The sequence below is a fragment of the Cricetulus griseus genome, chromosome 2 (assembly GCF_003668045.3).
Source record: "Cricetulus griseus strain 17A/GY chromosome 2, alternate assembly CriGri-PICRH-1.0, whole genome shotgun sequence".
Taxonomy (NCBI): Eukaryota; Metazoa; Chordata; class Mammalia; order Rodentia; family Cricetidae; genus Cricetulus; species Cricetulus griseus.
Genome location: NC_048595.1, coordinates 255,448,642 through 255,476,196, shown reverse-complemented (window position 1 = coordinate 255,476,196; position 27,555 = coordinate 255,448,642). Strand labels below are relative to the sequence as shown.

The 27,555-nt window shown below is 38.8% G+C and overlaps 1 protein-coding gene across 6 annotated transcripts in view; it reads right to left on the bottom strand.

The window, feature by feature from the left end:
- The window catches only part of Mcm9 (minichromosome maintenance 9 homologous recombination repair factor), a 76,074-nt gene that overhangs the window by 14,135 nt on the left and 34,384 nt on the right, over window positions 1-27,555 (bottom strand). For 5 of the 6 annotated variants that reach the window (XR_004768436.1, XR_004768435.1, XM_027402093.2 and 2 more), the window contains exon 8: window positions 13,307-13,481. Coding sequence is in view for 4 of the 6 variants with exons in the window: in XM_027402093.2 (XP_027257894.1) it covers window positions 13,307-13,481 (175 nt within the window). In the remaining 2 variants the exon portion in view is untranslated. Of the gene's footprint in view, window positions 1-4,065; window positions 4,210-13,306; window positions 13,482-27,555 lie in introns of those variants that run through there. The other variant, XM_035440349.1, reaches the window with a different exon arrangement.

The window sequence follows — 27,555 nt, the reverse complement described above, 5'->3', positions numbered from 1 at the left end:
CAGAGAAATGAGATGAAGCAGCTTTTGACCTAATAATGTCATGTGGACATTATTAATTGGAAGGCTATATATACTGATACTGTGGGGGACAGAAGGAAAGGATGATACTGGGAAATGGTTGAAGCAAAAACTTCCTAAGTATTGCTTATTATGTTTTGATTTTTATCTATGTATCATTCATTCATCTATCTAGAAATCTATATTAGGGTTCTCTGGAGAAACAGAACTGATAGAATGAATGAGAATATATATGAGACTTATTAGAGTGGCTTATAGGCTTTGGTCCTTCTTGTTCAACAATGGCTGTCTACCAACAGAAAGTCCAAGAATCCAGTCCACAAGGCTGGATGTCTCATCTGCTCTTCAGTATACATCAGTCCCAAAGAAGTAGGCGCTAATGCCAGTAAAGGAATGGACTTGCCAACCAGAGTGAGGGCAAGCAGGCAAGAGAGCAAAGAGCTTCCCTCTCCCACATCCTTTATATAGGCTACCACTGGAAGGTGTGGCCCAGAATAAAGGAGAACAGGCCATCTCAAAAGATACAGATTAAAAGCTGGTTTTCCTACTTTAAATGATCTAATTATGAAAAATCCCTCATAGGTGTATCCGGCCACTTGGGTTTTAGTTAATCCCAGATGCAGTCAAGTTGACACTAGGAATTACCTATCCCTCCCCCCACCACCTTGAACTTACTATGTAACCCATGCCAGCTTCAAACTCAAGTTCAGAATCTTCTGACCTTACCTTCTGTAGTTCGAGGACTACAAACATGAACCACCTTGCCTGGTTTTGTTTTGATTATTCTAGATAGGAAAGAAAAAGAGTGTAGGAGGATAGAGAACTCAGGAAAAGGCTAGAATCAGTTTGACACAGAGTTTTGAGGAACAGTTATGAAAGAACTTGATAGACAAGAAAGAAACGGTCCACAGAGAAATGAAATGTGTGGGGTGCTAGCATAATGTGTGGCCCAGTAAAACGGACACGGAGTCCCAAGCAAGGGAGTGCAGTGACAGGAATGGCTAGCTTATTTAGACATCACTTTAAAGCTAATTAATCCACAAAACTGTGCCACATTTACTAATAGCAGAAGCATAACATTCCTATCTGTGAGTGTGTGCTCTGTGTTTGGTAACCATTTTTAGAGTGGGATACCTGTCTCTTGGAAGTCACAGCCTTGTGATAACAAATATGAGCTACATTTGTCATTTCCATCCTATTTCCAGATGTCTCTAGCAATTTCTTCATTCCTTGAGGTCAAAAACAGTTTAAAATCTTTACTTGTGGCAAATAGCTCAGAAAGTCACTATTGAATAAGACAAAGACAAGTCGCTTCTACCAAAATCTCAGCCCCACTTTTAAAACTTAGTTGAAGAGAAAACAAACACCTTTTACAATTTATGTGCCACACTGGCAGATGTTTAGGGCTTGAAATCAGTCTCATTACTTCAGTGTAACAGTATTTCCTAACCCCGCAAAGCACACTGGCCATCCTTGGTGATGCTCCTGCACTCATCATAACCAAGGAGAGTTTCTGCAGGATGGCAATGAAACAAAATGAGGCTGCATCTGTCGTGGCTGAGACACATCTTCCTCTCTGGTCCACAAACAGGGCATCTGTGGCGCCCAGAGGACTGTGCTGAGAACTCACTGTAGTTCTTGTCTCCAATTAGCTTGGAGCAGAAAAGGCTCTGCACAGCACCTGCCCGTGTGGGTGGGTTGTTGGTGTCGGAGCCGGCCTTAGGAGCCTATTGGAGAAACTTCCTGTGCAGACACCTGGATAGTTTGAGAGTGTTCTATGACATGAGAAAGACAATGGACACAGAGTATGAGAAAGTGGTAACTTTTACTGAGATAACTGGGAAAAACTACAAAGAATAAGTTTAAGGAAGGGGATAAGGAAGATCTGGCTGGTGAAGGCACGCAACCAAAAGCAGGAGAATGGGTGAAAGGTGACATGGGGTAAGAGGTCAGGCAAGGAAGGATGGGCCTGGTGCCAGGTGGTCTCTGGACTCTTGGGAAGGGAAAGGCAGTTGCAGACTTGTAATACTACGTTACTGTTAAAAACTTTAGAAAATCAATAAAGGCTCAAACATACTCAGGTCCTAAGTACTTGTGCCAGCCATGGCTTACTAAATAACCACTGGATGAAGGAATTCACAAATTAGTATAAAGGAGATCAGTTTTATTGTTTCTCCTCTCTCTCTCTCTCTCTCTCTCTCTCTCTCTCTCTCTCTCTCTCTCTCTCTCTTTTGGTTTTTTGAGACAGGGTTTCTCTATGCTTTGGAGGCTGTCCTGGAACTGGCTCTTCTAGATAAGGCTGTTTCGAACTCACAGAGATCTGACTGCCTCTGCCTCCCGAGTGTTGGGATTAAAGGTGTATGCCACCACCTCCTGGCCTGGAGATCAGTTTTTAAATCATATAGATTTAAAGAAGGTAGAACACTCCCTTCTTCAGTGATAGTAATAAAAACACCATATTTATAATATCAAACACTTAAGTGTATATGCAGTATCTCTAATCATAACAAAACCCTGGATGTCAGGTATTAGTATAAATTATATTAATTATATAATTAAACCTGGAAATAGAGCAGAAGTTCAGAGACACAAACTTCTGGAAGTTGTCCAGGAGCAGCTGCTCCAAGACTAAAGCCAAGGTCTGCTGAGTGCCAAGACCAATGCTCCTTCATTTCTAGACTGTGTCCCTGTGAGCCAACTCATTGTAGACACGCCACTGCTGTGATCTTGATCTGCCTGGCATGCTCAGGTACTCACTTCTCTTATTCTCTGTACTACATCTGATCTCCCTCAAGGGACTGGTTTATTACTGTCATCTTCACATTCTCTGGCAATACTCAATAAATGGACAGATTTAAAAAGTAAAAATAAAGCTTCAACTTGTTTAGTATTTATGAAACTATTATTTTATATGCATAGCTTCAACAATCTTGAAACTTGATGCTGATAGACACATTTTTCTGCAATAGCTTTAAGGACAGAAAATGCTGTAGATTCTGAAAAAGCTACTTTTCTACTTATTTCATCCACATGTTTAAATTTCCCTACATACACAATAATACTTTCTATAAATGACAAACAGGTTGTACATGTTATTTTCACAGATCCTCAGGAAACGTGTGTATGATGGTGTCTCATCGATTTCCTATACCTTTTTCTGGACTAATCCCCATGTTTACTCATGGCCTTCATAACTGTCATATGTTGCTTATTCTAAACTAGCTCCAGTCTGTGGAGTGCTTCCTGTATCCTCAATAAATCTTGATTTTTCCCCTTCCCTGGTAATGGAGTAAGACTGTATTTACCATCTCCTTCCACAGTTGAGAAGGGCTATAATACCAAGTCTGTTATAATACCAATAAAACAAACACAAAGCATACACCACTTTTAGGTGTCTGTTCTAGGCTCTAACAGCTTTCCAGCACAATCCTCCATAGTTTTGCTTTGTTAACTAAGAAGGACAAATTCTTGGAGTCACAGTCACACTGGGAACAGGGCTATCCTCCTTCAACCTACATTAGGTAGTGACATAAACAAGATAAACTTTCCTTGGTAGAAGACTTTCCTCTTTCACAGGAAAGAGATGACCATAAGAAAGAATTGACCAGCTTTTATTTTTTATTTTTTTGTTTTTTTTTTAAGTTTTTTTTCATTATTATTTATTAGTTCAAGTTAGGGAACAAGCTTGTTTCACATGTAAGTCCCTTCTCCCTCTCTCTCCCCTCATTGACTAGCTTTTAATGAGAAATGAATGACAATAAAGATAGCTTAGAAATTTGAGGTTTAGAAAAATTATGCTAAACCCAAGATAGAAGGCAAGACTGATAAAAAGCTTTTGAACAACAGAGATCCAGCAAACTGCCTGAACTCTATAAAGTGATTTAGACTATGAAATCTTCTACTTAAATGACATTAAGATGGCCACAGTTAAGCAGCTGATGCCACTCCACTTCTCTGGCAGTCTGGACACAACTGCTGAGGGACAGAAACAACCCAGTGTACATAGAAGGAAGAACAGATACTCAACTTTATGGAGCTCCGGCACATGCCACCATAAGGATGGACTTGAGGGCATCATGGTAAGTAAAATGATAGCACTAGTTATAGGAAGTATTGAGAGTAAGCAAGCTCATAGACACCGGACGCAGAATTTAGCAGGAAGCAAAACAGTCAATGAGTTCTGGTTTCAGTCTGTAAGACAAGGAGTTGAAAAATGACCTCATAACATTGTGACTGTATTTAACAATGAATCATACCCATAAGAAGTCAGTAGGTTTTGTTTTGCATTTTTACATCCTCCTAACACAGGAGTGGGGAGAACAGAGTCACATACTAATTTCCTAACATCAGCATGATGACAATGGGAGATGTGGCCCTTGGGAAGTTTTAGGTTTCGATGAGGTTATGAGGGCAGGGCCCTCACAATGGGATTAGAGTTTGACATAAGCAACAAATAACCTTTTAGTGTGTTAACTACCATTTGCTGGAGTGGTTGGTTCACTCTGACTAATAAAGAGTAAAATCCTTTCTAGAATGTTCCGGACCCTTTCAGCATGGCAAACACACAGCAAAAGCATCAGCTCCAAAACCAGTTTGTGATGCAACTTTCACATAAATGTTTCTAGGCTGTCTCACATTCCTATATTAAGAGAACCTCAGTTAAAAAACATAACTGCTGGGGCTGGAGAGATGGCTCAGCAGTTAAGAGCACTGGCTGCTCTCCCAGGGGACAGGGGTTCAATTCCCAGCACCCACATGGCAGCTCAGAGCTGTCTGTAACTCCTCTTCTAGGGAATCTGATTCCTGCATACAGACATACCTTCAGGCAAACAACAATGTATATAAAATAAAATATATAAATTATTAAAAAACTGCTAAGACAAAGCAGGATTCATATATACATATACATATATGTATGTATATATGCATACACACATATCATACAAAGCTATGCAAACACATTGATGGTATTTTGACATATACATGCATGCAACACCTTAAGCACGCATATGCAAAATGTTCCAGTGCTACAAACAATGCTATATGCTTGGCCTACTACTTGATAATCTGAAGCAGGAGCCCTTGTGCTCAAGAGTGTGAGGTTAGTATGGGTAATATGGCCAGATGGCACTGCCTTACCCAAAGGTTCTAGTTTTAAGCAACATGAGCAAGGAATGAATTGCTGGTCTCTTCAACATCTGCTGGGAAGCTTCTCTTTGGTTACCAACATTATTTACATTTTTTGTAAACTCTAGGCTTCCTGAGTAATTTTACCTTTGTTCATATTCTTAGTTTTTGAACTTGTTTTTATTGAGCTATACATTTTCACCCACTCCCCTTCCAGCCTTCCCCATCCCCCCCCCCATGCTCCTAATTTACTCAGAATTTTTCCCTCTTCCTAGGCAGATCCATGTATGTCTCTCTTAGGGTCCACTTTGTTACCTAAGTTCCCTGGGGTTGTGGACTATATGCTGGTTATCCTTTGCTTTATGTCTAATATTCACTTATGAGTGAGTGCATATTATATTTGCCTTTCTGGGTCTGGGTTACTTCACTTAGGAATCTCAAATGGCTGAAAGACACTTAACAAATGGTTCAACATCCTTAGCCATCAGGGAAATGCAAATCAAAACAACTCTGAGATACTATTTTACACCTGTCAGAATGACCAAGATCAAAAACACTGATGAGAGCTTATGCTGGAGAGGATGTGGAGTAAGGTGAACACTCCTCCATTGCAAATGGGAGTGCAAACTTGTACAGCCACTTTGGAAATCAGTATGGCAGCTTCTCAGAAAACTGGGAATCAATCTACCTCAAGACCCCACAATACCACTTTTGCGCATATACCCAAAGGATGCATACTCACACCATGAGGACATTTGTTCAATTATATTCATAGCAGCATTATTTGTAATAGTTAGAACCTGAAAACAACTTAGATGCCCCTCAACCAAAGAATGGATGAAGAAAATGTGGCACATATACACAATGGAGTACTACTCAGCTGTAAAAAACAATGACAAATGTACGGGACTAGAATATTCTGATTTTAATAAGAGTTTACATTGCAGAAACCATCTTGGTTCCTTCCCAATTTTGTAACAATTCCAAATTATAATGGGAAAAAGTATGGGCCATGATATGTCTGTGTAGGTTATGTGCCCATCATGTGAAAAGAGTGTATAATGTTTAACCTGAATGCTGAAAAGAATGATTACCCTTTAGTATGCATGAAGTGACATGTTAAAACATGTCAGAGAAATTCCCTGTAGTATTGTAGGCAGGGTAGAATATACTGAGTGGTCTATACTTAACATCATCAAGGCAGACCATATCCAGATCAAAATACTTTTTGAATCAACAACTTAAAGTACTTGAAATATGAGAAAGGGAGAAAGAACACAAACCCAGATATCTTCAAGAGCTCTAGAAAATGATTCTGTAAGAAAGGTACTGACAGTCTTAGGGTAAAATCTGCAGTGGTTCCGGAGACAGGGGCCAGAATATATACCTAATGGTTGTAGTTGAAAGACCCACAAAACTATGGGATCACACTTGAAAGTGCTTGAACCAAGGAATAAAGTCAAGATAAGGATTTTTCAAAGTAATCTGTACCTTTCTTTTTTAGTAGATTTTGTGATTATGTATTCCTTTGCACACTTAACTATATCTGTTGCTAATTAATATTGTGTCATACCATACATCTCTAGAATTTTTTTCTCAAGAGTTTTGCATTTGGCATTTACTTGACATTTTGCATCAGGAAGGTTAGCAGGGCTCTAGTTAGAAGTAATGAATTTAAGATTATAAAGCTGTTAACCAAAAATGTTAGATGAGCTACTGCAGAGTGAGTGTTATAAAAAAAAATGAAGACATGAGTTACAGTGGAACTTGAGGAGTATCCACTGGCTCTCACCACGACATATTTGACAGAAAAACACTAGTGACTGGGCCACACTTAGCTGCTAACTCAAAAGCACCTCGCTATTGATACTGTCGCAATGAGAGTAAAGATGACAAAGAATCACCACATAGATTGTACAATCACAATTTACCCATAATCTTGGGAGAAGTTGTAGACCTACTGCAGGGCTGAACTGGGAGTCTAGCTATCAGTGGCTATGCATAACTGTGTCCTTAGGACCCTTGAAGTCCTGTGGAGAAGAATTCATCAGCCAATTTTGTCTGCATACCTCAGTTACTATTTTCCAGAACTTGACTCATGACCCATTCTTGGTATGTTCCTGAAGTGATCTTTAGTCCTCAATACATTTTTGGACAGGCCCCATGCTGGACCACTCACCAAGCATATAACACCACAGTCTCTTCTGTGTTAACTGCTTTGGAAGAAGAGTCAACTGGATCAGAGACTGGCACCAGACCCAAGAGATGCCAACTCATAAACCGCTTAGGGTCTCCAGGGCTGTCGTGACATAAACCTTTTACTAAGAAAGACAGTATCTAACCGGACCTTTCTTGAAGGTATCCAAAGTGGTTCCAGGAAAGAAAGCTTAACTACTAAGGACAATGAGAGAGTAAAGTAGCAGTGGTAAGAGAGTCAGTCGGGGCTATAAAGACAATGGAAAGCAGCTAACCTAACTCTATAGCCCACACTGTAGAAGAAATCTCAGGAGTGACTAAGTGCGAGGTGATGGCAGAAAACAGGGCACAAGAAAGGAACCTCGCTGGAGGCAGTGGGGCCTGGGTAACAAGTTATTATGGGCTATGTCTTTTCCTGAGCCCCTTCCTAAGTCCCTGTCCGCCTCTTGAGTGCCATGAGGCTACAAGCTCTGCTCTATAATGCCTTTTGCCTGGCTGGTCTGTCCTGCTACATGTAACATGAATTAATAAATGACACAGAGATTGATATTGGGATATAAACTTCAAGCTGAAGAACATAAAAACAAAGTAGCAGGCCACTAGCTCTTACCACTTCCTCAGGCTGAATGAGCTGATCTTGAGTCTTAGGATTAAAGGTGTGTACCACCACATCTCCTAGCTTCTGGCTGCTGGGATTAAACTAGTGTGCCTGGCTTCTATGGCTTGTGACTGACTTTGCTTTCTGAATCCTTAGGCAAGCTTTAATAAATCATAAATAATATAGCACTACAACTACAGATCTAGAAACAGTGGATCCAGCTGACCTGAACAGAAATGGCTAAAGCCTGTAAACAAAGTAAATCCTTAAATGAATTTTCTCAGCAATTGACAAACTTCCTATACAAACTGGAATAATATATAACCCCAGCAGAATTGATTTTAAGCATAAAAAGTACTTCAAAGAAAGCCTGAACATCATTTTTCTTTATTTATTAGTAGAATGATGTTGATGTAATTACCATGAAGCTATTTTGGAGACTCAACTGGGGCAGAAATATGGAGAATACTATAAACACCTTCACATACACACTTAAAATAATTTTGAAGATTCATTAAGTATCCTCCCATCTAGAACAAGAGCATATTGGCTAGATGTCAAAGCAGTGCCTAACAATGTGAAGGTACTTAGCATGAATGAGCTATACACTTAAAGATGGTTGAGATGGGAAGTTTTAGTTTAGTTTTGTTTTGCTTTTCCAAGACAGGCTTTCTCTGTGTAGCTTTGGAGCCTATCCTGGAACTTGCTCTGTAGACCAGGCTGGCCTTGAACTCACAGAGATCCAACTGCCTCTGCCTCGAGTACTGGGATTAAAGTAAGTTTTTATGCTGTGTCTATGTAGTCACAGTAATAAAACAGTATATTTAAATAGTGATAGATTCTATCTACTGATTGTGCAGCAGGCACTGAGCCAAGAAGTTGACATCTACATACTTTAAGTTAAGAAGAACTCAGAGCTAGAAGTAGCTACACCAACAGACATGCTAACATGAAAGGGAAAAGCTCAGGAGGCCTCATGCCTCGACAAAGAACTATTGGCAATTAAGGAATGTTGAGAGCGGGAGATATGTTCTTCTCCCAGGAAGAGCACACCAATCACTTATCTAATATCAAATGGTCAGCTCTGAAAACACTTACATAGAAATAACATACAGAGTAAGCAGATTGTATTTATGCATTTAGGTGTGTGTGTGTGTGTGTGTGTGTGTGTGTGTGTATGTATGTATGTATGTATGTATGTATGTATGTGCATGTATGTGTATAACAACAATTAATGAAAAACAAGGCCATGAATTTAGAGAACAGGAGCATGTGTGTACATGAAGGGTTTGCAGGGAAGAAAGGGAAGAGGGAACTGGCATAATTATATTAGTCACAAAATATTAAAAAAGAAAAACAGTTGATGGTAATGGTGCATACCTGGCCAATGACTAGGATTTCTCATCTGCTAGCTCAGTTTTAATTATCATCCATAATCATAAGACTTATCTTATGGGATGCCAGCTTCTTATTGAGGACGCCTCCCGCTAGCGCCCACTCTTGCCAGCGGATCACATGGCAACTCCAGAGCAGAGAGCAGGAAGAAGAGAAAAGGGAAGGACTTCCTTCTTGCCCTTGCTTATGCTCCCTGCTATGTCACTTCCTGCCTAGATCACCACTTCTTTAATACATTTCCCAGAATCCTCCTTGACTCCTAGTCCTGCCTAACTTGCTGCCTCATTGTCTGTGTGTTACTTGGGACCTTAATGTGGTGGCTGGCAGAACTTGGGCAGCCTGGCAGAAAGCACCCCCACACAAGCAGGGCTCGGGCAGCTTGGCGGAAAGGCTTATCACTACACACACCGTTAATCCCAGCACTTGGGAGGTAGGGACAGGTGGATCTCTTAGCTCTTGAGGCTCGCCTGGTCTATGGAGTGAGTTCTGGATAGTCAGATAGAGTCTGGATAGTCACAGAGCAACCCTATCTTGGAAAAAAACAAGACAAACAAACAAAAGGAATGAAAACAACAACAAATGAAGATCTTGGAATGAAAGGCAGTGGCATTCATTTTACAGAGTAAGAGACTAAAGAAAGATAGGCTTGTCCACAAGGTCAAAAACCTATTAGGTCACCATCGATGCCATTTGTCTTTGAGGCAGGAACTTACTCTCTATTGTACCCATTTTGACTTTTCTATAGTGTATCTACAATTCAGATATGCTTTATTCTAAATAAGGGTTATTCATTGCTGTTGTCCATGTTGAGCATTGTTTGCTTCTGAGTGATGAAAGAGGCAGCAATTTTGTAGAAAATTTAAAGAGAATTAATGTGGGAGGAAGGTGTTTGGCCTCTTGGAAGCATCTGCTCTTCTTGGGAGTTTTTATTTCAAGCCATTCCTCGATTTGGAAAATGTGAGATCTAGTATCTAATGGTTCATGGCCAAAGAGATTAAACCCACACTGCAACAACTGTTCTGTTTTTAAATGAAATTTAAAATTTTAAGGAATGAGAAATGCTTAGCCTAGCTGAGAATTTCAGGTCAGTATGCACTATAAACACAATGCTCAGAATCAAAACCAATATCAAGATTATGCTCTTGGATGCATGTCAATATGTGGCCCCCTTCCATCACAGAAAATAGACTGGAAAAGTTACTAAATTCAGAGAACACAGTAATTCCAGCTTTGTTATCATAATGTGATTACAATTATCTTTACTAAATTGATAAAGAATCTTTTTCAATATGAAGAAATCTAATGCTAATAGTAAAATAGTATAAAGTCCTTATGAATCCAGGAATAGTTATGGGGGGGCAGAATTTTAACAATATCAACACAAGAAGAGTGAATAAGACCCAATTTGGCTGTAATAACTAGAGAGCAATGATACTTGAACTATCATTCCTTGAATGTAGTAAATTCTTAAATACAATCTTTAAATTTTTAAAATTATTTTGTGTATGTGGGTGTTTTGCCTGCATGTTTGTCTTTATAGCACCTATATGCCTGATGCCTTGGAGGCCAGGCAGAAAAGGGCTTTGGATCCCCCGGGACTGGGGTTACAGACAGTTGTGAGCCACCACATAGGTGCTGGGAATCAAAACTGGAAGAGCAGCCAATGCTTTTAACCACTGAGCCATCTCTCCAATCCCTACAATACTTTTTAAATGAAATAAATATGTTGAATTGCTTTGCAAAGTAAAAAATTTCTTAAATAAATGTGAAAAGGTCAGAAGGCAAAGATACTAATTGTGGTGAGTGCCTCCATTCAAGGAAGTATTAACACTGGGTAGAAGGTCAAGGCAAAGCAGAAACATACGTGGCATTTTACTTTTAACAAAATACAAATGTTTTGTGTAGTGACCATAATCACTGTGCCCAAGGTGTGGCAAACTGTGTAGTACATATAAAGTATTTGTTAGACAGTTCACAGAGGAAACAATGAAAACCTGCCCAAAAGTAGCAACAACAGGTTCTCATACTCTAAGATGAGTCCTTTTCTTCTCAGACAAGGAAATCCAATCTGAAAATTATTCTTCAAAATATTTCCTTTGGGCGGCATTATTTCAGTTACAAAAGGGCAATTGCAGATAAGTCTCCCAAGTGACTCAGGCACCGTTACTTCCTTCAATGTCCTTCAATCTCTTCTTATATGGCATTTTTTCTAGGTAGGTTTACTGACAAAGCCCAAAGAGAAGCTGCGAATTATGTTCACACACAGACAGCAGCCAGGAAGAAGTGTTCAGAACCCTCAGCAACAATCCAAACACTTGAGTTTCCATGTTTTTAGAAGTAAGAAGTACTGTGATATAATTTACACAACACTAGAACATCATCCCTTTAAGATGTCTTTCTGTAACCACCAGCAAATACTGACTTGATCTCTCCTTTTCTAGAATTTCATATGTGGATGGAATTATGTCCATATTTGATGTTATAAACCATGCTTGTTATGGTCCTTTTTTGCATGTGGATATCAAAGTCTTCAAGCATATTTATTTCATTTACATAAATTTCTTTTAAGATTAGTTTTAAGCTAACACACAAAAGTCATGGGTTTCATTATTTTCAAACATATTATCAATTACACTTTGATCTAAATGTTCCCTTCCCTCAATGCCTTGCCATACCTCTCTGGCCCACTTCCTTCCTCTACAACAGTTCTCTCTACTTTCATGTCACATGTTTTCCATTCCCCTCTTTTCTCTTCCTTCCTACTCTGGTAAGATTTCTTCTTCCCTTCCCACATAACTGAAAACATGTGGTATTTGACTGCCAGTCTAGTTTATTTTGCTTAACACAATGATTTACAGTTCAATTCAATTTCCTATAAAAATTCATTTTTCATTATGGGTCAATATAATTCCATTGTGTATATGTAGCACATTGTCTTCATTCATTCATCATTGATGGACTTCCATTTCTAAAGACTGTGAGTAGTGCAGTAACAAATACGGTGTGTTAAGTATCTTCATTGTATGTGACTCTTCTAAGTATAACCCAAGAAAGGTATAGCTGGGTCATATGGTTCTCCATATTAATCCTTTTCAAATTAGTTTTGGTAAGTTTAGCTTCTGTGCCTTTCTTCCCTTGTAAAAGCAGCCAATCAACTTACACATAAAAGAAACTCCTACTTAGAATTCTGACTGGAACAGCCTGGAGCCTTCAGACTGGTTGGGGAAATTTTACATCATAACAGTATTACCTTCAAGTGAAACAAAGCATGTTTCTAATGCTTTACAACTTTTAGCTATTATCTTAGAAGATAGCTCATTAGATTTATCTCATGAATCTAATAATCGATATGCCTTGAGTACATACACAATTTCTATGGAAAGAATAAGTTGAGTCCTGCGTTGAAAGAGAGCTATAAATAGCTCCTCCTGAGCTAAATCAGTCCACGTGGTGCTTTGAAGGAGGCAGCCCTATAAGCCAAGGGGTGGACAGTTTAGGAAGTATTAGGAGGTGTGGCCTTGATGGAGGAGGTGTGTCACTTTTAGGAAGGATTAGGAGGTGTGGCCTGGATGGAGGATGTGTGTCACTGGGGAGGGCTTTGAGGTTTCAAAAGTTCACTCCAGGCCCAGTCTTGCTCTCTTTCTGCCTGCTGCCTAAGGATGAGGATGTAAACTCTTAGCCACTGTTCTAGTGTCATGCCTGCCACCTGCCTTGTACCACACTTCCTGCCATAACAGACACAGAAAAAAGTATAAGAAGAAAGTCTACTTTTATACTTTATTCTTAACATTTCTTTATCTCAATAATTCATTTTATTTCCTTATTCACTTCTATATTCTAGTAACAAAAACCTTGTACTTGGAAAGTGAAAACTGATAAACATCACTCCTGAGTGTAACAACAAGGTTCCCATTTTCTTGAATTTATACTCAACAGTCTTTCCATAGACTTTAGGAAGCCAGAAATTCTTACCCAGCCTTAGCGACACTTATGGTTTGTTGCTCCATTGCTTCATGGATACTGGTTCTGTCATGCTCTTTGAGGCTGTTAAATTCGTCAATACAGCAAAGCCCAGCATCTGCAAGCACCAAGGCCCCAGCCTCCAAATTCCATTCTCCTGAGTCTTTCACAGCTGTTACTGTCAGACCTGAGGAAACAAGGCAGCTATGTTAACTTTTAGCTTCAAAAGTGTATCTCTTATCTGTGAAAGCAAAAAACACAGTCAAGGCTCTCATTTGCATTCAAAATGGATAGCACAAGGATGCTAAGCCCATTTCTAGGTACTAGAAGACGCCAGGAGTGCTATGTGCTGTAAATAATCCAATGTGTTAGTATTTTGTGGCAACTAAAAGTCTCTAAAATTTTCTCAGAGTCCTTATGGGTGCCCTGACTATGGACATCGGATCTTTTGGGAGTATCCAATAGTACCTCATGCTCTTATAGAACTGGATGCAATGACAGCAATCAGTTGTTAATGTCAAGGGAAATGGTAAATACATTGCCAGTCACAATACAGGAGATGTAACAGTCCCTTCTATATATTGCTGAATTCTGACTCACCCTTTATTGACTCAATAGTCATTAAAAGTGATTAAAAATAATTTTGGAGCCAGCTAAACTTGATTAGAATCCTATACTGGATTACAGGCAATTTTCCTAATATATATCAGTCTCAGTTTATCCATAAAAGAGCATAACAACAGAAAACAGTGAGTTTAAATATGTAAATGAAATACAAGGAAAGATTTTTCTCGGAAATACATGTTTTTTTATTATTATTAGAAACAAGCTTCTTTTACATATTAATCCTAGTTCCCTCTCCCTTCCCTCCCCTCCTCCCCTGCCCCCCTCCATCCCAACCCCTTTCTGTTCCCCAGGGAGGGTGAGGCCTTTCATGAGAGATCGTCAAAGTCTGTCATATATCATTTGGAGCAGGGTCTAGACCCTCCCCCATGTGTCTAGGCTGAGAGAGTATCCTTTTATATGGAGAGGGCTCCCAAAGTCCATTCGTATACTAGGGATAAATACTGATCCAATACCAGAGGCCCCATAGATTGCTCAGACCTCCAAACTGACATCCTCCCTCAGGGGGTCTGGAATAGTCCTATGCTGGTTTCCCAGCTATCAGTGTGGGATCCATAAGCAACCACTTGTTCAGGTCAGCTGTCCTTGTGGGTTTCTCCAGTCTGGTCCTGACCCCTTTGCTCATGACTCCTCCCTCTTTGCAACTGGATGCCAGAGTTCAGCTCAATGTTTAGCTGTGGGTGTCTGCATCTGCTTCCATCAGCTACTGGATGAAGGCTTTAGGATGGCATATAAGGTAGTCATCAATCTCATTATCGGAGAAGGGCATTTAAGGTAGCCTCTAGACTGTTGCTTAGATTGTTAGTTGGGGTCAACCTTGTAGATCTCTGGCCATTTCCCTAGTGCCAGATTTCTCTTTAAACCTATAATGGCTCCCTCTATGATGGTATCTCTTTTCTTGCTCTCTTCTATTCTTCCCCTGACTAAATCTTCCTGCTCTTAATGTCCTCCTCACCCCTCCTGTTCTCCCCTTCTCTTCTAACTCCCTCTCCCTTCCCCTATGCTCCCCATTAGCTTAGGAGATCTTGTCCCTTTCCCCTTCTTTGGGGGACCATGTATGTTTCTCTTAGGATCTTTCTTATTTCCTAGCTTCTCTGTCGGTGTGGATTGTAGGCTGCTACTTCTTTGCTCTATGTCTAAAATCCATATATGAGTGAGTACACAGCATTTTTTTGCAACTGGATTACCTCACTCAGGATGGTTTCTTCTAGTTCCATCCATTTGCTTGTGAATTTCAAGATTCCATTGTTTTTTTTTTTTTTCCCACTGAGTAGTACTCCATTGTGTAAATGTACCACATTTTCTCCATCCATTCTTCAGTTGAGGGGCATCTAGGTTGCTTCCATGTTCTGGCTATTACAAATAAGCTGCTATGAACATGGTTGAACAGATGTCCTTGTTGTATGAATGTGCATCTTTTGGGTATATGCCTAAGAGTGGAATTGTTGGATCTTATGGTAGATTGATTCCCATTTTCCCTAGGAACTGCCATACTGTTTTCCAAAGTGGCTGTACGAGTTGGCACTCCCACCAGCAGTGGAGGAGTGTTCCCCTTTCTCCATACCCTCTCCAGCATAAACTGTCCTTGGTGTTTTTGATTTTAGCCATTCTGAAAGGAATAAGATAGTATCTCAGAGTTACTTTGATTTGCATTTCCCTGATGGCTAAGGAAGTTGAGCACTTTCTTATGTGTCTTTCAGCCATTTTAGATTCATCTATTGAGAATTGTCTATTTAGTTCTGTACTCCATTTTTTAATTGTATTGTTTGGTGTTTTGGAGAATAGCTTCTTGAGTTCTTTGTATATTTTGGAAATCAGCCCTCTGTCAAATATGGGGTTAGTGAATATATTTTCCCATTCTGTGGGCTGCCGTTCTGTTTTGTTGACTGTGTCTTTTGCCTTACAGAAGCTTCTCCATTTCAGGAGGTCCTATTTATTAATTGTCGATCTCAGTGTCTGTGCTATTGGTGTTATCTTCAGGAAGTTGTCTCCTGTGCCAATTCATTCGAGGGTGCCACCTACCTTCTCTTCTAAGAGGTTCAGTGTGGTTGGATTTATTTTGAGGTCTTTGATCCATTTGGACTTAAGTTTTGTACATGGTGATAGATATGGATCTATCTTCAGTCTTCTACACACCAGCATTCAGTTATGCAGGCACCATATGTTGAAGATGCTATGTTTTTTTCCATTGTATAATTCTAGCTTCTTTGTCAAAAATCAGGTGTTCATAGCTGTGTGGGTTAATATCAGGGTTCTCAATTGATTCCCTTGATCTACCTGTCTATTTTTGTGCCAATACCAAGCTGTTTTCAGGACTATGGCTCTATAATAGAGCTTGAAATCAGGGATGGTGATGCCTCCGGAAGTTTCTTTATTTTACAGGGCTCTTTTGACTATCTGGGTCCTTTGGTTTTCTATATAAAGTTGAAAATTGTTCTTTCAAGGTCTGTGAATAATTGTGCTGGGATTTTCATGGGGACTGCATTGAATCTGTAGATTGCTTTTGGCAAGATTGCCATTTTTACTTTGTTGATCCTATCAATTCAAGAACATGGGAGATCCTTCCATTTTCTGTTGTCTTCTTTAATTTCTTTCCTTAATGGCTCAAAATTCTTAGGGTACAGGTCTTTCACTTTTTTGCTTAGTGTTACTCCAAGGTATTTTTTGTGGTTCGTGGCAATTGTAAAGGGTGATGTTTCTCTGATTTCTTTCTCAGTGTGTTTATCATCTGTGTATAGTAGGGCTACTGATTTTTTTGAGTTAATTTTGTATCCTACCACTTTGCTGAAGGTGTTTATCAGGTTTAGGAGTTCCCTGGTAGAGTTTTTCCGGTCACTTATGTAAACTATCATATCATCTGCAAATAGTGAAAGTTTGAATTCTTCCTTTCCAATTTGTATCCCTCTGATCTCCTTTTGTTGTCTTACTGCTCTAGCTAGAACTTCAAGGACAATATTAAAGAGGTATGGAGAGAATGGACAACCTTATCGTGTCCCTGATTTTAGAGGAATCATGTTGAGTTTTTCTCCATTTAGTGTGATGTTGGCTGTTGGCTTGCTATATATTGCTTTTATTATGTTTACGTATGTAAGGAAAGCTATTTAAAAGGAATATAACACATGATGATTGCTAACAATGGCTACACTGATAAAATGGATACATTCCTGGACAGACAGACCAAGGTGGGTGTAAAAATAATAAGAGAAGTCATAGTTGAAACTATCAAGAATTATAGAGAGGACATTAATTATATACCTTACAATGAAGTAAGAAAAAAGATGGGCTGGAGAGATGGCTCAGAGGTTAAGAGCACTGACTGTTCTTCCAGAGGTCCTGAGTTCAATTCCTGGCAACCACATGGTGGCTCACAACCACCTTGAATGAGATCTGGTGCCCTCTGCTGGCATGTAGGCAGAACACTGTATACATAATAAATAAGATCTTAAAAAAAATACTAGTAGTAGCTTTATACTACATATAAATTAGTGTCATTATGCAAAAGTTTATTTGTAGATGATAAGATAGTATACATAAGTGATCCTAAAAATTTTACCAAGGAACTCCTACAGCTGATAAACACTTTCAGCAAAGTTGCTGTATACAAAATTAATTCACAAAAATCAGTAGTCCTCCTATATACAGATGACAAATGGACTGGGAAAATAATCAGGGAAACAACATCTTTTACAATGGCCTCAAATAATATATCTTGGAGTAACTCTAACCAAGTAAGTGAAAGGTTTGTATAATAAAAACTCAAAGACTTTGAAGAAAGAATCTGAAGAAGATATAAGATGGAAAGATCTCCCATACTCATGGATCAGTCGGATTAACATAGTAAAATTGGCCATCCTATCAAAAGCAATCTGCATCTTCAATATAATCCCCATCAAAATGTCAACATAGTTCTTCAGAGATCTTGGAAGGACAATCCTCAGCTTCACATGGAAAAACAAGCAAGCAAGCAAGCAAGCAAGCAAACAAACAAACAAAACCCCCAGGATAGCTAAAACTATTCTGAATAATAAAAGAACTGCTGAAGGTCTCACCATTCCCAATTTCATGTTGAACTACAAAGCAATAGTAATAGAAGGATCATGGTATTGTCATAAAAACAGACACTTGGATCAATGGAACCGAATTGAAAAACCAGACACAAATCTATGGACACCTGATTTTTGATAAGGAACACATACTGGAAAAAAGAAGACAGCATCTTCAGTGAATGGCGCTAGTTAAATTAGTTATCTTCACATAGAAGAATACAAATAGAGCCATACTTATCACCTTCCACAAAACTTAACTCCAAATGGATCAAAGACCTCAACATAAAAACCAGATACATTGAACCTGGTAGAAGAGAAAGTGCGGAAGAGCCTTGAACTTATTGCCACAGAAGGCGTTCTGAACAGAACACCAATAGTGCAGGCCCTAAGATCAACAAATGAGACCTCATGAATCTGAAAAACTTCTGTAAGGCAAAGAACACTGTCATCAGACAAAACAGAAGCCTACAGAATGGGGAAAGATTTTTATCAACTCTATATCCAATAGAGGACTAATATCCAAAATATATAAAGAACTCAAGAACCTAGACATTAAAAAAAAAACTCAATTTAAAAGGGGGTACAGATCTAAACAGAATCCTCAATGCAGGAAGCTAAATGGCTGAGAAATATGTAAAGAATATGTTCAACATTCTTAGTCATTTGGGAAATACAAATTAAAGCTCTAAGATTCCATCTTATACCTGTCAGAATGGCTAAGATCAAAAACACATACGGCAGCTCATACTGGAGAGCATGTGTAATAAGGGGAACTTTCATCCATTGCTGCTAGAAGCACAAACTTGTACACCATTATGGAAATCATATGGCAGTACCTCAGAAAATTGGGAATCAATCTATCTAAAAATCCAGCTATACCACTCTTGGGCCTATAACCAAACGATGCTGTATCCTACCAGAAGGACATCTGGTCAACCATGTTCACTGCTGCTCTATTCATAATAACCATAAACTGAAAACAACCTAGATGCCCCTCCAGAGAAGAATGGATGAAAGAAAATGTGGTACATTTACACAATGGAGAACTACTCAACTGTTAAAATGAATGAATGAATTTTAAAAAAATGAAATCTTGAGATTTGTAGACAAATGGAAGGAAATTGAAAAAAAAAATCATCCTGAGTGAAGTAACACAAACTCAGAAAGATTAATATGGTATGCATTTGCTTATATGTGGATATCAGCTGTTAAATAAATGACAACCAAACTACAATGCATAGACTCAGAGAGGTTAGCTATAAAGAAAGGGACTAGGAGGGATACATGGAACTCCCTAGAAACAGAATAGACGTTGTGGGTGGACTGGGGGTGGGGTAGGGACAGGAATGGGAGGATCAGGTGGTGCAGGGGAGGGGAGATGATGTTTGGAGAGGGATTGCAGGGAGAGAAAGCTAGAATTGGGGATGCTTTGAGGGGTAGTGCAGTGGAAGCTTTCTAAAATATATGAAGGCAATTCTGATGAAGTCTCCAAATAATGAGGAATACAGAGTACCAACTGGCCATCTCTTGTCACCAAACAAAACTTCCAGTCCTGTGACTGGGTTACGTCTAATTGAGTCGTTGGCCAAAAGGGTCCCTTGGAAAGCCCCAAACTACTCTAGGCTGTTACTAAGACAATAGGTTGCTCTCCACAAACTGACAGCAAGGCCTCATTGCTGAAGATAATATTCACACAAATCACTGAACACTGAGAGGTCCAGCTGGTGCCTACATAGAACCTTTACCCCTACATTCTAGTGTCTTTAGAGTGGAAAGGTAGTCTTCAGGATACCAAAAGAGAAATGTAAAAACCATCTTCAATCTGTCTGTTATGGCAATGGTAGCACAAAGCTTGTAGGAATAACCAACCAATGTTTAATTTAACTTACGTCCCAACCCCATGAAATGAAACCCATACTCAACACTGCTTGGGTGACCAAGAACCAGAGACTAGACAGCCCAGAGACATGAGGTAAAACCAAATACTACTGCTCTTTAAAAAAGAAAAGAAAAAAAAATGACTCCTAGTAATATTCTGCTATACTCATTGATCAGTGCCTTACTCAGCCATCATAAGAGAACCCTTCTGCAGTAGATAGGAACAAATAAATACAAAGACCCACAGACAGATATTACACACATACACACACACAGAGGAGAGAGAGAGAGAAAGAGAGAGAGAGACAGAGAGACAGAGAGACAGAGAGAGAGAGAGACAGACTTTGAAACACACAAGACAAAATGGATGTTTCCATTAAATCCCTTCGAGCTCAGGAAACCCCATGGAATAGGAGTTAGAAAAAGTGCAAGAGCCAGTAGGGATGGAGGACACCAGGAGAATGAGGCCCTCTAATCAACTTAGCAAAGCTCATATGAAATCACAGAGACTGAAGCAGCATGCACAGGGCCGACATGGGTTTAAACCAGGTATTCTGTGTATATGTTATAACTTTTATCAGCTTAGAATTTTTATGGGACTCCTTAGTGTATGAATGAGTAGCTCTTTCATTCCTTTGCCTTCTCTTGGGCTTTTTTCATTTTGTTGGTTGGCTTTGCACTACTTCAATATGATGGTTTTTGTTTTATCTTATTATATTTTATTTGGTAATGTTTTGTTATTATCTCTTAGCAGCCTGTACTTTTCTAATGAGAAATAGAAAGGGAGCGGATCCGGATGGGAGGGGAGGTAGGGAGGAATTGGGAAGCATGGTGGGGGGCTGTAATAAAGATACATTATATGAGAGAAGAATCTATTTTTAATAAAGGAAGAAAAAGAAAAGGCAAAATACGAGTAATAGTCTGAGATAAATTATTTACAAGTCATAAATCTCATTAGTAGACTCATTTTTGCAATATATAAAGAGCTCACAAAACTCAGTAAGGTGAAAATAAATAGTAAAAGATTTGAATATACCTTTTAAATACAAAACCACATTTGACAAGTAAGTACATGGAAAGATGTATGTACTCATGTATGTACTCATTCCCTAACCAGGGCAAGTCTGTAGGATTACCTTGAGTAGTCGATAGCTGTGAAGGTGATACTATGTGTTTTCCAGATACTATGTGTTTTTCAAAGCTAGTTCATAATGCACAGACTTCTGCCTTGTTTTCTTGAAATGCTAGAGGTTCAGAGGATCTTACCATACTGTGAAAAAGCCTAAAGAACCAACACAAGCATTGTGTGGAGGAACATGAGGTTCTGAATGCCCAGCCCTGGGTGAGCTATCACCTAAGGTAGCATCAATGCAGCAGCAGTATAGTCCATATCCTGAAAGTAGATCTGCCAGCCTCCAGGAAAGCTGGAGGATATGAAAGGGGATATGCATGGAACAGAAAAACCTGGCCCTGTTGAGCACTGTTCAAGCTGTGCATTTATAAGCAAAACAGTTCCAGGACAGGCTCCAAACCTACAGAGAAACCTTGTCTCAAAACTGACAGAACCATGCTGGAAAATAATTTGATCATATTTACAAATGATTAGGTTGGGCATACTCATTTACTTGAGGAATTTTACTGCTACTATACTCCTTACAAAGGATTACGATCATGTGCACCACAAGAAAGATCAATTGATCTACCTCCCTGTCTACATATAGATGATGTAGATGAATGATCATAATTCTTACACATACACAATTCTCGGGAATTTCTACAATTATTAAAACTGAAAACAATTGAGAAGTCTATCAAACAGAAGAATAAATAAATTGTAGTATATTGTGGTTAACATGTAAGGCAATCACTAAAAAACCCTTAAAAAATCAGTTAAGAAGGCAGTAACAGAGCCAGGCATGGTAGAGCACACCTTTAATTCCAGAACTCAGGAGGCAGAGACAGGTAGATCTCTGTGAGTTCAAGGCCAGCCTGGTCTACAAAACAAGTTCCAGGGCAGGCTCCAAAGCTACACAGAGAGAGACCCTATCTTGAAAAAAAAAAAAAAGCAGTAATGGAAAAAATAGAAGAATGAGGGTGATATTAGATAGAAAACAAAAAGGAAATGGCATAAATATATCCTACCTTATCAGTAATCACACTAAACATCAATAGTTTAAATATAGCAATGAAAAGTTTGAGGTTTGTGGATTCTATGTATAAGAGACATACTTTAGACTTAAAAGCACAAATTAAAAGCAAAAGGACAGAAAACATTTCATTTAAAATAGTTTCCAAAAGAGGGTTGGAGCAGTCTTGTTACTATTAGACAGTATTTGAGCACAGTCTTTTTTTTTCTTTTCCAGACATTTTAATTAGAAATATATAAAGCATCATTGAGTTCTCTATACAAATTTTGCACAGAATAGTTTGTTATAATGCAAAGTAGTTTATATCTTTGGTCTGAACACAGTCTTATAAATATGTCATTGTGGGAACAGCATTCACAAATAAGGAAATAATCACACTAGAGTCCCCATTCCTTAGCACTCAGAGGAAGAACTGGTATTTGTTATAGAAGGCACACAAACATATTTTATGTAATGCAGAAGTCAGTAAAGTCCTTTCCAATCCTGTGACTCTTAGGAGTACAGGAGGGCTCATTACATGCTCCTTGAAATCTGTGGCAAACAGTTAACACATAAGATGCATACTTACTTTTTAATAATTGTTAATTTGTTGAATCCAGATATGCAAGGAAAAGTTTCTATTTCGAGAGTCCAAGGAGAATGGGGTGTTTTTAATGCAGAAAACACAGTATAAGTTATAGGTACTTAGCAATCTAAATGTTCATATGGATGGCAATCCTGTCACACTTGGAGAATTTAGTACTAAAACCGGAAAGGAGAAGACAACCAATGAGCAGGGGGAGAATCCCAACTCATCCTGTGCTTTTGTTTTTGTTTTAAAAGGGTTCTTGTATTTATCAATTCAGCAAGCTACTCTCAAAGCATGCATTTAAATGTATAATATGTTCAAATATGGAGTTGGCCAAGGATTAATGTAAAGCTATAATAATGGTTATTATATTCTCTAACTCCTCTGTGGTACTTCAGTCCTGTTTTCTTTGTGAAATAGGTTACCAAGAACATTTTCCTCCTTCTTGGCACTTCCCAAGTAGCACCTTTAATCAATACCATGCTATGTAATCTTTTATAAACTACAACAGTCAGTGGCAGTCTTACACTTGAAAAATTTTGTCCTTTGCAGAACAAAATTAAGGTTGCTCAATGAAGTGTTTGGCAATTTCAACAAATTAACAAATGATAACAAGGGCACTCATCTTCCTGTTGCTCCATCCTAAGCTAACACTGGGTAAAACTTACTATGCAAAGAACCAGTGACACACACTAAGGAAAACTCCTTGAAAACATGAAAGGGGACACTGGCAGCAGAAGCTCCTGGTAAACCAGTTATGACAGCTGTGCAAACAACCCAGCAGCAAAAACAGATTAAACTGTCACAGCAGGGAGCCCACTCCTGGAATGGCAGTGAAGAGCTCCAGTGGCATGCTCCACAGTAAAACAAGCATAACTAATGGAAACGATTTCTCAAAACTCAATAGTTACGGTTTCTGGAAAGGGCATGCAGTAACAAGAAACATTTATGCAAAAATGCCTAAAACTTTGTGAGGATGGCTGTTCAGAGTATATGACAAACTTCTTCCCTCTTGTATGCTTCCTTCCCTCTCCCAATTCAACACCACTCCATCACTACACACACACACACACACACACACACACACACACACACAATGGGAAGCTCCGAGCTGGTGAATGTGTTCCAAAAAGTATGCTCATTCAGCTCTTAAGGTGCATGCATGCATGCATGCATACATACATACATTCATTCATTCATTCATACATACATACATACATACATACATACATACATACATACATACATAATCTCACCACAAAGGATAGATGCAAGTTGGCTGAATCCAAATATTGTAGGTAACATAAGTAAACAGATAAATGTTTTCTACCACATAAGAGACAAGCCACATGATCAAGTAGACACAAAAAGGGCCTCTGGCAAAATCCAGTATCCCTTCATGATAAAAGTACTAGAGAAACTAGGTATACAAGGGACATTCTCAACATAATAAAGACTATTTATAGCAAGCCACATTGTCCTAAACAGAGAGAAATTTCTACTAAATCAGGAACAAAACAAGCATGCCCAACCTCTCCATACTTATTCAATATAGTTAGCAATTGAAGTCTTAAGTGGAGCAGCAAGACCCTTGAAGGAGGTCAAAGGGATTCAAATAGGAAAGAAGGCAAAGCACCCTTGTGTACAGGTGATATGATGGTATACATAAATGACCCTGAAAATTCCACAAGGAAACTTTTATAGCTAACAAACACCTTCGGCAAAACCGCACAAAAACAGTAGCTTTCTTATATATGAATGACAAACAGAGTGAGGAAAAAAATCAAGAAAAAAAATCTTGAAATAATGCTAACCAAGCAAGTGAAAGGCTGGTATGATAAAAACTTTAAGACACTAAAAATAAAAATAAGAAATCGAAAAAGATACCAGAAAATGGAAAGACCCAATGTGATCTTCATCAAAACTCCAACACATTCTTCACAGAAAATGAAAACATAACATTCAACTTCATCTACAAACATTAAAAAATGAGATAACTAAAACAATCATGAATAATATAAAAACTGCTGGAGGTATCACCATCCCAGATTTCCTGTTGTATTACAGAGCTATTGTACTACAAATACTGTGGTATTGGCATTAAATTAGATGCATTGATCAATGGTTTCAATTGAACACACAGACAATTCCACACATGATTTTTGACAAAGAAGTCAAAGATAGATAGACATTGAAGAAAAGACAGTGTCTTCAACAAATGGTTCTGGTTAGCTGCAGGTAGAAGAATGTAAATAGATCTATATATATCACTTTCACAAAACCCAAGTCCAAGTGGATCAAGGACTTCAACATAAGACCAGTTACCCTGAATCCAACAGAAGAGAAAGTGGGGGAATCGGCTTGAACTTATTGGCACAAGGAATGATTTTCTTAACAGGTCATCGATAGCATAGGCACCAACACCAACAATTACTATGTGGGACCTTATGAAAGTAAAAAGCATCTTCGAGCAAAGGACACCAAAATTTGAGCAAAGTAGCAGCCTACAGAATGTGAAAAAAATCTCTACCAATTATAGAAGGTGAGTATCTATAACATATAAAGAACCATAAAATCCTGAGCATCAAGAAAAACAAGAAGTCAATAAAAATTTTGATACAGAACTAAATAGTTTTTTCAAAAGATGAAAAACAAAGGGCCAAGAAACACTTTTGAAATGTTCAACAAACTCGGTCATCAGGAGAATGCAAATCATTCCACTTAAGACTCCATCTTATACCAATCAGAATGGCCAAGATTAATAAGAATAAATGAGGGCACATGCTGGCAAAGATGTGAGAAAGGAGAACATGAATTCATTGCTGGGAGAAGTGAAAACCTGCATAGCCACTATGGAAATCAGGGGGATGGTTCCCCAGGAAGCTGGGAATAGCTATACCACTACTGGCTACATACTCAAAGGACTCTACATTTGACTACACAGACTTGCTCATCCGTGTAGATTGTTGCTCTATTCATAATAACTACTGATTGGAACTGCCTAGATGCCCATCAACTGATGAAAGGATAATAAAATTGTGGTATGTTTACATTATTATTCAGCTGTTAAGAAAAATGAAAATATATGCAGATAAATTGATGAGTGAGGTTATCCAGATTCCAAAACACAAATATTGCATGTTATATATGGATGTTAGCTTTAAAGCTTTAGCTCTGTATGTTTAAATCCAAATAAACACAGAGGTTAGGTACTTAGTAAGGTGTCATGGGGGGAATCTTCCAAAAGGAGCAATAGAAAGGAGCCTCATAGATTCTCCAAAAGATCACAGACAATTACCAAACCTATTGGTTACTCTCCATAACCTGATGGTAAGACCCTATTGCTGAAGACAATGCTTACTTGCATTGAACATGGAGAAATCAAGATGGTGCCTAGCTAGAAACTTCATCCCTACTGATTGGTGTTCATGGTACTGGAAGGTACTTTGCATGGTACTGGAGTAGAAAAGTAATACATAAAATATATATAAATCTTATGACTTACAAGAGCAGCCTACCTATAAGATATACTAGTACGATAGTTGTACAAGTGTTAGAGAACTAACCAACCACTTTTTGATTGGATTTACAGCCCATACCATGAGATGGAATCCATATCTGACACTGCCAAAGTGGCCAAGAACTTGAGACTAGATAGGTCATGGGCCCTTGGGAAAACGTGCTACTATTATTTTGCTAAAGGAATGTAGCAATAAGATGACTCCAAATGACATATTGTTATACATCCCCATCAGAAAAGCTTCTTCTTACAGTAGATAGTTAACAAGAGGCCCATGACTGGACAATGTGCAAAGAGTGAGACTTTGGAGCAATCTATCCTAAATGGGATGTCTTCGTTAAACCTCTCCCCTCAAGACTCAGGGATCTATGTAGAAGAGGAGGCAGAAAGATGTAGGAGCCAGAGGTGGTAGATGGCTTCAAGTTCTAGCACCAAGAGGGGGAAGTGGATGCTAAGCCCCACTCCTTACCAAGAAGCTATGAGCAATTGATACCTGCTGGCAAAGGAAAAATTAGTTTTCTCCCATAGAGTGTCACTGGGTCTGTCCACCACACTCTAGGGCAAGTCCAATGCACAGAAGTAATTGGCCAACATGAACTGTTGTCTATATTTTTTGTTTCATTTTAATATATTTTTTGTTTTACTGGGTTGCTTTGTTTTGTTTTGTTTTTGAAAGAGAACATGAAGTTGTGTGGGTAGGGAGGTAGGAACAGTCTGGGAGGTGAAGGTGAGGATGTAATGATATCACTAGACCCAAGAAAAATGATAAATGGTTGCTTACTGGTGAACAATTACACAGAAAAATACAAAGAACTGCTGGAGCTTTTCCCTGCTCTTTCTACAGGATCTGCTGACCCAAGAAAGAGAGTGCAAAGACAAGCCATGCCTCAAGCTCTTCTCTTTCCCCTTCTGTCTGCCTGAAGCTACACCCAAAGGGTTGTGGCCACAGTTACAGGTCCACAGACCAGATGCCTAAAGGGAGGAGTTGGGAGAGATGAAAACATATGACCTAAGTATATTATATGAAAAATAAATTAATTAAAACAGAGAAAGGCAGATGCTTTTCTTATGTCATTCAAATTAAGAAAATACCTCCATTTATTATAGCCTAAAATAGCAGGAATGAATCCAACAAGACAAGACAGAACTCAAGACTCTAAAGTCTACAAATTATTGCTGAAAAAGTTAAAAGTGATGGGATAAAGGAAGACATCTCACATTTGCTAATAGAAGACAATGTTAAAATGCTAATACTCCTCAGAAGTGGGGCTGGAGTGATGACTTGGGGTTGAGACTACATAGCGCTGTTTTAGAGGGACTCAAGTTTACCGCCCAGCAACCATATCAGGCAGCTCCAGGGAACCTGACACCTCTGGCCTCTGTGGGCACCGGTTCCCACATGCACGAAACCACACAAATATACACACATAATTTAAAACTTTTTAAAAAAATACTGAAACATATGCACAGGTTGAATT